This window comes from Chenopodium quinoa, unplaced genomic scaffold, assembly GCF_001683475.1.
Source record: "Chenopodium quinoa cultivar QQ74 unplaced genomic scaffold, ASM168347v1, whole genome shotgun sequence".
In the NCBI taxonomy this organism is placed as follows: domain Eukaryota; kingdom Viridiplantae; phylum Streptophyta; class Magnoliopsida; order Caryophyllales; family Amaranthaceae; genus Chenopodium; species Chenopodium quinoa.
The window spans coordinates 1,689,358-1,702,555 of NW_018743574.1; the positions used below are offsets into that span (position 1 = coordinate 1,689,358).

At 35.9% G+C, this 13,198-nt stretch overlaps 2 protein-coding genes across 2 annotated transcripts; one reads left to right on the forward strand and one right to left on the reverse strand.

Annotated features, from left to right (window-relative positions):
* The first annotated feature begins 5,233 nt into the window (after positions 1-5,233).
* LOC110681930 (uncharacterized protein YciO-like) lies at positions 5,234-9,866 on the forward strand. Its single transcript, XM_021858106.1, has 9 exons — positions 5,234-5,690; positions 6,718-6,833; positions 7,004-7,057; positions 7,145-7,169; positions 7,338-7,460; positions 8,248-8,414; positions 8,573-8,642; positions 8,840-8,938; positions 9,572-9,866. The coding sequence occupies exons 1-9, from the start codon at positions 5,478-5,480 to the stop codon at positions 9,623-9,625; spliced, it is 921 nt and encodes a 306-aa protein (XP_021713798.1). The 5' UTR covers positions 5,234-5,477; the 3' UTR covers positions 9,626-9,866.
* A 324-nt stretch (positions 9,867-10,190) lies between these two features.
* Positions 10,191-11,572, reverse strand: LOC110681929 (ribonucleoside-diphosphate reductase small chain-like). The gene has a single exon (XM_021858104.1). The coding sequence runs from the start codon at positions 11,462-11,464 to the stop codon at positions 10,463-10,465; it is 1,002 nt and encodes a 333-aa protein (XP_021713796.1). The 5' UTR covers positions 11,465-11,572; the 3' UTR covers positions 10,191-10,462.
* Between the last annotated feature and the right edge of the window lie 1,626 nt (positions 11,573-13,198).

A 13,198-nucleotide genomic window follows, 5' to 3' on the forward strand; every position in this document is an offset into this window, starting at 1 on the left:
CAGTGTTATTGAATGTTTAATCAGCTTGCACACCAGCTTATTTAGTTATTTGCTTGCTAAATAATTACTCCGTAAACTAGTGATAATTGATAGACTTAAAATTCTGGTACTGTAGTATAGTTTGTTGAAGAACCCATCAATATTTTGTATGAGCACACTCGGACGTTTCTCTCAACCTCACACTCATCCATTGTGTACCCAATTGTAGAATGAAAGGATATGGGAGAGGAAGAGAGACATGGTTTATTTAAAATATGTACGGAGTAGTAAAAAAGAAGGAAAACAGGATAATTTATTTAAATATAAAGGACATGTTTTTTTTTTGTTTGTTTGTTTTTTTTTTTTTTTTTTTTTTTTTTTGACAAGTAAAATTCCCAAACAAGTTATGAATATCAGAATATGAATCCAGTTGAATCACACAGAGTAGTAGAGTACAAAGTACTCCGTATGTAACTAATCATATATGGTCATTCTTATACTAAGTATCGCTTTAGTTATTCAGATTTCATATAGTAGTAAGAATTGTTTATTGAAACCTTAATATTAAGGAAAAATTGCGGAAAATAATACAACCTTTGTGCGGTTCATTATAATAATACAACCTTTGGATTAATTCTTAGGGAAATTTGCCAAGAATAATACCACCTTTCAGCCATCTTCCAATAGTGGAACCACCTTTGATTTATCTCAAAATAACACGACCTTTGACACCAATCTTCAAAGAATGGAACAAAAAACCGGCAACCTGATTTGTAAGTTACATTGGACACGTGTCACATTGTGATTAGCTATGTTTTCTTTTTTCTTTTTTCATTTTAACATTTTCTTTAATAATAATGATTTTAATCTTTTTTTTTTAAAAAAAAAAGAACTAAAATTAATAATAAAAAAAATCCTCTCCCCTTGCCGTTTAGGCCTCCTACCGGCGAAATTCAAGATTGGTGATCCTTTAGACATTGCCTCACCTTAGGACTAACAAACCGTCGGCGAGCCTCAAGACCCTGCCCCAAAAACCGTCGAACCTCAAGGCAAACCCAGAACCCATACCTCAGATTGCGGGTGGTTTGTAGGTGTTAGGGAATAGGTTAGGTGGGTTTTAGTTGGTTGTGAGTTATTTTCGAGGGACGCCAAGTGGTTTGCAGGGGCTACTGGTGTGGTTTCGGTAGTGTTGGGGGAGTTTTGGGGCTTGTATTGATGGTTTCAGGCATGATCGAGGTGGGAGGCTGCCGGAATTTCGGGGGCATGTTAGGGAAGTGGGGACAGAATTGGGGGTGGGGAGGTGGTCGGTCGACCGAAAATGGGAATAGGCGTTTGGCCACTAGTGGGTTCCGGTGGAGGGTAGGTGGTTTGGTGGGGAGGGGCTGGATTTGAGTTTTTTGTTTAAGGATTTTATTTTATTTTTTAAATTTTAAGTTTTTGTTTAAAAAAATTATTAAATTTTTTTTGACTAATAACAGTGTGACACATGTCACAAAAAACCGTTGGAATAGGTTACCAACCGGTTATGTTCCGTTTTTGGCAGATCTATGTCAAAGGTCGTATTATTTTGAGATAAATCAAAGGTGGTTCCATTTTTAGAAGATGGCTGAAAGGTGGTATTATTCTTGGCAAATTTTCCTAATTCTTAATATTATAACCTTTTACCCCCATCTATTTTAATCAGGCAAATTTACGAGGCAACCTGTTACAAGAGGTAAACCGATGACGTGGCAGTAATACTTCGTACGTGTCATTGACCGTTGGACAACTTTTTCAAAATCCCTTTCTTTACTTATATACCCTGTTCCTTCACCATTTTTCCCCAAATTTGTTGCTTTCCCTTTCTTTTTTCTTGCTCAAATTCGCACTCTCCCCTTCAATTACTCTGATTTAATTGATATGTCTGGGATAAGGCAACCATCCCAATCGGTTGGATCTGGAAGCACAACCAATTCGGCAAGGGGGGCTAACTCAAGAATTAGGTGTTCATGTGGGAAGTATGCAGTTGTGAGGACAGTGAAGAATGGTCCAAATATGGGGATGAGATTTTATGGTTGCCCCTTATGGCCAGTAAGTTTTATTTGAATTTTTTTTTTAAAAAAAAATTAACTTAATTTTTGAGAATGTTGTACACTTACTCTGATTTTGGGTATGATTTAGGATACTCAATGTGAGATGTTTAAGTGGGTAACTACTAGTACTGACTTGGAAGATCTTGAACTGAAAATCATGGAGAAGGATACTGAGATTTGTGAGTTGGAATATGAGAAGAAATTGAAGGAAGACAAGATTAAGAAGCTGCAATTGAAGAAGGACAAGTATTGTGATGCACTTGCTGGGATGAAGACAGAAATGGAAGAGCTGAAGACTCAGATCAGGAAAAGGAGGAAGAATGAGAGAAGAATGTATTTGATGTTGTTGTTGTCATGGATTGTGTTTGGTTTTTTTTTTTTTTTTTTTTTTTTTTTTTTTTTATGTTTATGGTTAGGTGACTGATGTAGTAGTACTTTAAGTAAACTCTTTGTATGAGTTGTGATAACTCTAGATAAATAAGATTATATATGTTATTTATTTGCAATTTGATTAGCTGAACTTAGCCTCTTCATTTGGAAATGTTAACTTTTGCAAAATGAGTACATAAACTTGTCTCAACAAAATACATAAGTATTAATTAATGTTGTTCCCACAAAAGACATAATGTTGATCCCACAAAATACATAGACCATATCAAGTGACTTCCAACCAAAATTACAACTTGAATCTGATTCATAAGTAAGCACATAAGTTCATAAATATGTTCACAAAGTTAAACAGAACAAATGCTGCTATGCTGATGCTACTGTGTGAGCTGGTGGGCTGTGGAAGCTTGGCTGGACTGGGTTCCTAGCTGACTTGGTTGCTGCTTCCTAGGCCTCCTTTTGCCTCTTGTTGGAGCAGGCTGAGTAAAAAAAATAAAAATAAAATAGGAAACACATTAAGCCAAAGATAACTTAGTAGTAATCACTTAAAAAAAAGGGAAAAAGTGTACCTTGGGCATCAAAGTTGTGCCATCTGCAGCAATTATAACACCAACACCAAGTGGAAGCTGATTTCTGCCCCTTCCCCTGCCTCTTCCAGGACCCACTCCCCTTTGGCTGCTACCACCTCTAGCACCTCTGCCACCCAATATAACCCTCCCCCCTCTTCCTAGCTGAGTTGGATGAGCTGTGTTAGAGTGGTGCTGAGTCTGAACTGTTGAACCAGATGCTGCAGGTGCTGTAGATGCAATGATGGAAGTAGAAGCTTCATTAACTGTCTCCTTCTTGGGCCTGCCCCTTGGTTTTTTAGGTGTTGGCTCTGAAACAGATGGTGTACCCTTGTCAGGGCATCTCCTCTTGTTATGTCCCTTGGTTTTGCATATTGAACAGGTCATCTCCATTCCTGTTCTTGAGAGTGTTCCTGGTTGCTTTGGTTGCTCAAAAGGATCCTTGATCCTATTTTTTCTTGGTCTACCAGGACCAATTTTAATGGGGGGGGGATCCACATTGCATTTCACCCTAGGCCAATGTCTGTCTCCTTCTAAGGGTGGTATGGCCCCAGCATAGGCAGTGAGATACACCTCTTTTCTGAAACACTCATCAACATACAGCTCAGCCTCTTGGTTTTTGAAGAAAATGCAGGCTACAGCATGGCAACAAGGTATACCTGTCATGTTCCATTTTTTACAGGTGCAGCTCTTAGCTTGAAGGTCTACAGTCAACATATCAAGAATATATCTCACATTGAACTTGGTCTGGGAGGAAGGCATAACATCACACTCAGCTGCCTTGGTTTTTTCTTTTTCTAGTTTACTTTGTATCCTAGGGCACAGTATTGAAGCAGATTTCTCCATCTCAGTTCTTTTCTTCACCACCCTTTGCATAAGAGCAATCCTAATATCTTCAAGCAAATGTAAATAAAAAAATTAAAATTTTCCCCAAAATTACCAAATTCATAACCAATTCAACCAATACAAACATCAATTAACCCTAAAGACTTCATTTTTAGATATGAATTGCTGTAAATAAAAAAAATCGAAACAAAATCTGGGCAAATTAAGGGATAGCACAGCATACCATGGTCGAATTGTGTCGCATTCAACTGATTTCCGCTTCAAACCTCTTCTCCAACGCCAATTGCACTTCCTTGGTGGTTGAGAATCATCAATGTCGAAGTACGGATTTTTTTTTCCAGAGTTTGAGTTTGGTAGCCTCAGTAATGGCGGGAGGAGAGAGAAGAAGATAGTGAGTAAATGGGGTAGGTGGCAACGTCTTTGCCACGTCGGATAATTTTAGGGGGAAATTTTGGGTCAACCTTTAATTAGAATACTGTTGACTTGCTTTCAACAGGTTCCCTGTAATTTGCCTGATTAAAATAGATGAGGGTAAAAGGTTATAATATTAAGAATTAATCCAAAGGTTGTATCATCATAAATGAACCGCACAAAGGTTGTATTATTTTCCGCAATTTTTCCTAATATTAATCAACAAAAAACTAATAAAGTGAACAAGGTCATAATTTATGATGAACACATAATTTGCTAGAAAATGAGAACTTTTATTCAAAGACGAAGAGAGCAATTTTCGTACTCCGTAAGCAACATAAATAAAAGAACATACTATAACTATCATTTGGGGATTTTTTTTTTTTTTTTTTTTGGTAAAGGTAAGAAGAAAAAACATTAGAAAACCCTCATCGCTAGGAGAATCCCTAATATGTTAGTTTGAAGTATGAAAGCTAAATTAGAGCTAGTACAATCATAATATGGAGGTAGTAGGGTAATTGAGAAAATAAAAAATTGTAAAAAACAAAAGTAGTGGAGGAGAGAGAGTATTATGTTGGGTCCACTAAGGCCCTGTTCTTTTCACCTTAAAAAAATAATATTAAATAAAAATAATTTCAGTTCAGTAAAAATAAGTTCAGTTCAGTAAAATTAATTTCAGTTCAGTAAAAATAAGTTCAATTCAGTAAAATTCAGTTTTCTTAAAGAAGAATTATAATAGAAAATCAGTAAAAATAATTTCAGTTCAGTAAAAATAATTTAAGTTCACTAAAAATAAGTTCAGTTCAGTAAAAATAAGTTCAGTTCAGTAAAAATAAGTTCAATTCAGTAAAAATAATTTCAGTTCAGCAAAATTAAGGTGAATCAAACAGGGCCTAAGTGTGAGTAATAAATTTAATATTTTAAAAACTTTCCAAAAAAAGAAATGGAACAAGTATTTTAAAACGGCCGAAAAAGAAAAGTATAGCAAATATTTAAAAAAGAAGGGAGTATTGAATAGTCTACATTAGCTATCCAATCTGCTCCTCGATTTGCCTCTCTATACACGAGCCAGATGCTCAATCTTTAATCGTTACAATTGAATTTAAGTATATTCTATTGTTCTCCTCCCCCTGCTGGAACAATCCAAAATTACCACTTTTTGCCCCTTTCTTTCTCACTAACTTCGTGGCGCAAGGAGCTCGAGGATAGCTCAAAAATGGCGGCAGTCGCCATGAAAGTCGGCGCTAATTTCTCAAGAGATTACACTTCTACTCGACCACTTTTTCTCTCCTTCAGCCGTTCTCTTTCTCCCTTCCGCTGCAGAAATGTCTCTTTCCGGCGACTTCTACCTCTTCCTTGCCGCTTCCAAGTTAGAGCTGTCAAGCGAAGCCCTAAGCGTCTCAAATACGCTACTCCTCGCTTCTCGAAGGTTCTCCTTTTCTCTCTCTTCTTTTAGGTTTTGATTATGGAGTTCAATTCTTATCGTTTTTGTAATTTGCTCTCATTTTTGTTTTGAAGTGTTGAATTTGGAATTATGTGCTCGAAAATATCTGAATTGTGTGTTGTAGATAACAATGACTTTGTTGCAATTCTGAAAATTTGAAATCTGGAGATTTATACGAATTTACATTCTGAAAATTGGAGGAAAATTCTTGACTTTTCTCCATGATACTGATGAAACGTTTGTCAATTTGACAATTGCGTAATTAAATTGAAGAAATATACGGCTGTAATTGTAATGATTGAATTTATAGTCTTAGGAAATTGTGTTTTGATTATGTTTATTGATAAAATTTGATTTCTAAAAATTTGCAATTGAAATTGTGGATATGTAGTTGATAATAAATGCCTAAATGTAAAATGCAAAATCTATATTTTGATATGCTTTGAACTTTTGATTACTATAATTTAGGAGATTAACTCTATGACGCTAGAAAATGAAATTTTGGCAAAAGGTGAGATAATTGTCTAAAGTTCTCATTATATATTAAAGCTAAAGTTTAATGTTACACTCCGTTTGTTTTGAACAAGAATTATTTACAATGGAAACAAATTGTCATGAAAAATACACTTGTAAATTACTTTTCCTTCTGTTTGGTTCCCTGCAAGAATAATTAGAGAAGGAATTATAGATTATAATTGTAATGGAAACGGAGGGTGGGTGAGAGGAGAGAAAGAAGAAGTAAGGATTAACAAATAGAAGGAAATATGACTTCCCTTTCTTACATAAATGAAAATATTTTCCTCCTAATAAACACTCTCTTAGTGCCTTTACGCTACGATATTTGTGTCAAATTGTATTACTTGTACATATGAACGGATTTGTTAGACAATAGCATTAAGAGAGAAGTAAATCTTTATTCTCCCTGATCCCCATGTTGTTCTAGGTAGATTGCCAAATCCTTGATGTACTTCCCCCTAAAATGTTTATTAAGAAAAGAGTTTCTAATTTCCAGGATGGTGGCGTGCTCTATGTTGAAGTTGATCCATCAGGAATAGACAGTTGGAAGCTGGAACCTGTTATTCAGCAGCTGAAGGAAGGAGCTGTTGGTGTCATTCCCACAGACACAGTGTATGCTGCTCTTCGTCTCATTTGTGTTTTGAGAATGATGGTTTACTGTTATTGTGCATGTGCTTCTTAAAGAATTTAGTAGTTCTAGAGGTGATGTCGGTTTGGAATTTGATGGCACGTACCTATTTTTCTTCTACATTAATATGTCTTGTGCTTTTCAAACATTTCAGGTATGCAATTGTCTGTGATATGAATAATCCCTCTGCAATTGAGCGTCTTAGGAGGTATGTCATTTCCCCTTTATATTTGAATGTTGATAATTCCTCGACATCTCTTCCTCTTTGATTGACTTTATTTGGCTTCTTTTGCAGGATTAAGAATATTGAAACTTCCAAGGTGAGACGTTTTCGTGACAGTTTCTGAACAAGTGTTAATTTGATCGTAATTTGATCAAATAGCTAATTTGCATTGGGGCTGAATGTTGCTTTATAGAATTGGGATTGATTTACCTATGTGTGTGTATTAATTTGATCGTAAGATACTTACCTTATGTTGTCCGTGCAGCCACTTAGCATTTTGTGTCGATCATTCCATGATATTGATGTATATACAATGGGCTTCCCTCGTGGTGATAGCCTTGGCCATCCTAACATTTTTCGAGCTGTGAAGCAATGCCTGCCTGGACCTGTACGTATGATGTCACTTACTAATCTTTGCTACTGGGTGTTTTTCCTCTTTCCATATATTATCTTTCCTTTAGAGGCTAGAGTATGGTGTGAACCTAAGAAAGCGTCCTGAAGGTTGCAGTTTGATGACCGATGCTATATGGATGCCCTGTTTCTGTTTCTTTTCTTACTTTTTAAACATGAGACTGATGAGAGGGTATGGTCACCAACAACTAAGCTCTCTCATTGATACTACATACAAATAGTATAACATAACAACTGCCTTTGTGCAGTATGTTACAATTTCAGCCCACGTTGTCTGTATAGCATGCATATGTGAGAAAGCTGTTGGAGACACAGGAGATCATACTATTTTGAAGCATATTCCTGATTTCTGATTCCTATTCTTTCATCCCTCCCATTCAGCATTCTTTTTCTTTTCATTTTTTCCTTCTTATTATCTGTCAATGCCATTGTAGTCAACTTTGAGGGTAGTTCATCGGAGAAGGCATTATGAAACAACAAAAGGTAGGAGATTTGAAAGCATCAAACATAAATGAACTAGTATAATGATTACTATCGGTCTATATGAGGCTTAGTTCTTAAGATTCTAAGTTTAAAAGTTTGCTCTTTATGATAGGTAAAAAGCAAAGGGTTACCTTACATATGTCAAATAAGTTTTAGCTATTCTTAACTCATATGTTTCAGAAATTTCATTTCCTTTCCCTTTTGGCCCAACACTGTCTGAACATCCTCAACTTCTGTTGCATAAAGGTCTGCATTTTTGGCTGATATGTTCCATGTGGCAGTACACTTTCATCTTAACTGCAAGCAAAAATTTACCGAAGCTATGTCTCAATCATGAGCCGGGAAATGTAAAATATACACCAAAGAAGAGCATAGGTGTTCGTATACCTGATGATCCTGTAACTAAGGCTATTCTTGAGAAAATAGATTCACCTCTGATATCTACCAGGTTTGTTTGGACCTCTGAAATTTCTTCTCTTTTGAAATTACGAGTGCTGATGATTTGGTGTACCCATACTTACGAGAAAATTGAATGGCTTCCTGCATCTTGATTTCCCTGACCTGGTTATTCTTTCTGTCTGTGTTCTCATATTATACCTGTTGCAGTGTTAAGGCTCCAAAAGAAGATCAGTGGATTTTAGATCCCATTGTGATTGCAGAGGTGTATGGAAAAGAGGTATAATTTCTCATATAGTTTATTAAAGTTCATATAGGCTGTAGTAAAAGTTGCAATAAACTTTTTTCCGGGTCCTGAAGTGGATATATGATAAATACATAGCAGTACGTTTGATTGCAGAGGTATATGGAAAAGAGCCACTATTAGTATCGTCATATCGTGTGTCGCTAATAGCTCCTTTGTTTGTGCTTTCTCAGGGCCTTGATTTTATTGTTGATGCTGGCCTTAGAATAGCTGAGCCATCTACTGTGGTTGACATGACTGGCAGCGTTCCAAAAATCATCCGTTTGGGAAAGGTATGTTAAATTTGTGGCAACAAGCTACGTACTTTCATTTGTTAACAAGCCTAATTTTGCATTCGTAATGGTATCTTAATATCTTTGCATCAGTTGATGAAATTTGATTTAGGTTTCCAGGGAATTTATTTACTTATTTTGTGACCCTGTGTTTCTCTTTTTGTTGATTCCTATAAGGCTATAATTATATCTTTAACAATAAATAGGTAAATTAACTCAGGGGACCGTTCTCAATTTTCAGGACATGTATCAAATCAAAACTCTTGATTGTCAGTGATTATAATTTATATAAATCCCAGCTGATATTTGTTTAAGCTATATTTATTCTCTCTTACTGGATAACATGTGCGGCTAATTGAAGATTTTGATCATTATCTGCTATTGTCTCGTCTCAGTACATGAGCTTGCGGAATCATGGAACATGGACATAACACATAGCCATGCGTGTATATCAGTGTGTAATTTCTGTTTGTGTCAATTGCTGCATGCTTGTGAATGCTAAGGTTGCTTTGGGAAGTCAAACCTGCTAGGACCCCAAAAGCACATAAGCATTCTTGTAGTTGGGAGCAAAGAAAGGTTGGATTGTCTTTCATCAAGGTCTAGACTCTTACTTACTGGTTTAATGGATTGCAGGGACCACCACAACCTTGGATGGTATCTGAAGACGAGGAGGTGCTTAGAGGCTGACACTGCTACTTGAAGCATCTGAACATATTAATGCTCACAACTTTTGTACAGATTCAGAAGTAAACTTTTTTTTTTTTTTTTAAAAAAAATTTTGTTCACCATGGTTATAATGATATATGTTCATACGGAGTACTATATGAGTTTAGGCATTAGCTAATTCCGTCAGCTGAATTTAAATTTGTACATGCCGGTATACTGTATAGTGAGGATCTATCTTATGAATACAGCAACTTAACTTCAACAGATTTTTGCAAATGCAAAAGTAAATTTTCCTTGGCCAAATTGGTCTTAGTTTTTCTTGGTACTTGAATGAGTCTTATCCGATCCCTGTCCTGTTTGCACTTTGCAGTATTGCTTTCTCATTTTCACACCGCCTTCTGCAGAAAGTCGTCTTTCTATCTTTAACTGGTCGTTTGTCAATGTCCTTAAGGCATACATTGTTGTAATCCTATGATACTTCCATACAATGTAGCAAAAGACATAATTTGAGCAATATGTTCAAATTACTCCATCAATCATAATTCATCACTCAAAACATTGTTAAAATATTTACTCGTAAAATCGATACACGAACGAATTTCCCTCATCAGATCTGCAGTCAGCTAAGTAAACAAACCAAATCATACCAATTACTCATAGCTAAACATCATTTTGTTTCAGTAGGCATCAAAATTAATACAAGAGAACAAGTAAAATTACAAACATTGTAATACTAATAATATTATACATATATTGGAAAGCACCAATTAGTAGCAGTAATAGTACCATACTTTAAAAGATTATCATAAAAATTAACCTAAATAAACATCACAGAACAATTAACTCCCATCATTAAACCTAAAAGTCTTCATCCATCTTGAACACATGAGTTCCACCATTAGCACCATTCAAGCTTGACATAACAGAAGCTTTCTGATACTCCCCAACTCTCTTCTCAAAGAAATTAGTCTTCCCTTGAAGAGAGATCAACTCCATCCAATCGAACGGGTTCTGAACTCCGTAAACCTTTTCACACCCAAGTGCAGCCAACAGCCTATCTGCAACAAACTCAATGTACTGACTCATCAGCTCACAGTTCATCCCAACCAGCTTCACCGGAAGCGCATCGGTTACGAACTCTCGCTCGATTTCGACTGCATCCTTAACTATCCCCTGCACCTTCTCAACACTCAGCTTCTTCTTCAGTAAGCTGTATAGCAGGCAGGCAAAATCACAGTGAAGCCCTTCGTCTCGCGATATCAGCTCGTTCGAGAAGGTTAATCCTGGCATCAACCCACGCTTTTTGAGCCAGAAGATGGAGCAGAAACTTCCAGAGAAGAAAATCCCTTCAACACAAGCAAAAGCAATTAACCTCTCAGCAAACGATTCAGCACCATCAATCCAACGAAGAGCCCAATCAGCCTTCTTCTTAACACAAGGGATAGTTTCAATTGCACGAAAAAGATGGGTTTTAAGGTTAGAATCTTTGATGTAAGTTTCTAAAAGAAGAGAGTACATTTCAGAGTGAATGTTTTCAATGGCGATTTGGAAGCCATAGAAAGCGCGAGCTTCAGCAACCTGAACCTCCTTCATGAATCTTCCGGCGAGATTCTCGAGAACGATGCCGTCTGATGCGGCGAAGAAGGCGAGGATGTGGGTGATGAAATGCTGTTCGTCGGTGGTTAAGATGGTTTCCCAGTGACGAACATCTTGCGAAAGATCGACTTCTTCGGCAGTCCAGAATGAAGCTTCAGCTTTTTTGTACATTTCCCAGATTTGTGGGTATTCAATTGGGAACATACAGAATCTATCTGGGTTTTCTGTGAGAAGTGGGTCGGTTTCTTCGATTTTCGCCGGCATTTTTAGGGTTTATTTGAAGAAGTTGACGAAATTGGGGAAGAATTGAAGATTGATTGAGAAATTGGAGGGATTTTTAAGGGTTTTGAGAATTGGGAATGTAGAATAATGGGGATTTTAGAGTGGTTTTTATAGAAAAATTTGGGGAAATTAGGGATTTGAAATTTTGGGGGGAGTTTTGAAATTTTGAGTGGGAAGCTTGCGGGAGAATAAATCTGAGGGAAGAAGATGAGGGTATTTTGGGGATTTCATATAAAGGTAGGTGATATTCTGGTGACGTGTAAGAATTTGAAGGGGTTGTTGGTTGGTTAAAATATGAAATTCCGTTTTTACCCTTTTGAAAATTTGGGGAAATGGAAGCGTACACGAGAAGCTTGATGAAAGTCCACGAAATTAATTTAAAAATTGGTGGATATTTTTTGAAATAAAGGAGGGAAGTAATTAATTGTGTTTGGTTTGATATTTATTGGAAGGCGGGATATTGTTTTTAGCGCTTTTTTTTAGGGTTTGAAAATATAAAATTTAAAGTTTTACAGCCTTTTTTGTTTTGTTTTGTTTTCAGCAAGTTTTTTTTACAATAAGGTGGTAGTGGACTAGTGGTCTAGTGGAGTCTTGGATTATGCAATTGTGCTTGTTAGTAGCCTAGCATGGGATTGATGGGATGACGCGAGAACGGATTGTGTTCGTATGAGGTTTAGGTCGTGTGGAGTATGACATGGCACGTTGGCACATGGGTCGTTTTATTGGTCGATATGTTTGAATAACTATAATTCGTTAATGTTGTCTTAAATTATCATTAATGGATGACTAAAAATGTTTTTTTTTAAAAAATTGTCTAAAAATTATTTAGTCATAAAATATACCGATTAATCGATTATAATTGTTATTAGTAGTATTGTAATAATGTTTGTGTTATTCTTTTATCATTAACCTTATATTATGATAACATGTACGAGGTTTGTGACGTGGGACATTGGTACATGGAACATATTTACATATGGTATTATTGGTCCATATCTTTAAATATTCACAATTTGTGTCATGCCTTAAAGTATTATTAATGGATGACCAAAAACTATTGGAATGACATTATTATTGTTTGGTTGTTATTTACTTGTATTTTTTACTTCGAATTACATTTCATCTTGTTCATGACCAAATATTCTAAAACTATTTGATTGGTGAATAACTACGCGGAATTGCAAAAGTCACTGATTTTTCTAATATGATAAGAGCTATTTGTTCGTTTGCGAGGATATCTCTTCAATTTTCTTCTCATCTTGTTGCGAAGGACCTTAACTTTAATTTGTCCATTGTGAATACTTTGTAAAGACATAGTAAACACGTACTATATTGTGTCAAGTTTGAAACACGGGCCCTGTTTGGTTTGATGTAAAATGTTTTCATGGAAAATGAATTTTTCATTTTTTCCCATTTTCCTTTGCTTGGTTTGTTAAGGAGTGGAAAACAATTTTTCAAGGGTGGAAAATTTCATCCTTAATGATGGAAAACATTTTCCTTCCAAAAACAAGGGAAGCCACATTTTCCTCTCTCCTCCTTACCTCTTTTTTTACTTCCCTCTCATTCATCCTTACATTTCCACTCTTATTTTTTATTTTTCTTGGACTAATCTTCTATGCAACCAAACAAAGGAAAATTAATTTGCAATTGTGTTTTTCCTTGAAAATATGTTTCCAATGAAAACTAATTTTCCATTGAAAATGTTTTACATTAAAC

What these genes read in the sequence shown, in the direction of transcription:
- LOC110681930 (XM_021858106.1), top strand. Translation starts at nt 5,478, where the DNA reads ATGGCGGCAGTCGCCATGAAAGTCGGCGCTAATTTCTCAAGAGATTAC. An exon ending in AGCAATGCCTGCCTGGACCT is followed by an intron (nt 7,461 to 8,247) that starts GTACGTATGATG and finishes TCCATGTGGCAG; the next exon opens with TACACTTTCATCTTAACTGC. An exon ending in CAGAGGTGTATGGAAAAGAG is followed by an intron (nt 8,643 to 8,839) that starts GTATAATTTCTC and finishes GTGCTTTCTCAG; the next exon opens with GGCCTTGATTTTATTGTTGA.
- LOC110681929 (XM_021858104.1), bottom strand. Translation starts at nt 11,464, where the DNA reads ATGCCGGCGAAAATCGAAGAAACCGACCCACTTCTCACAGAAAACCCA.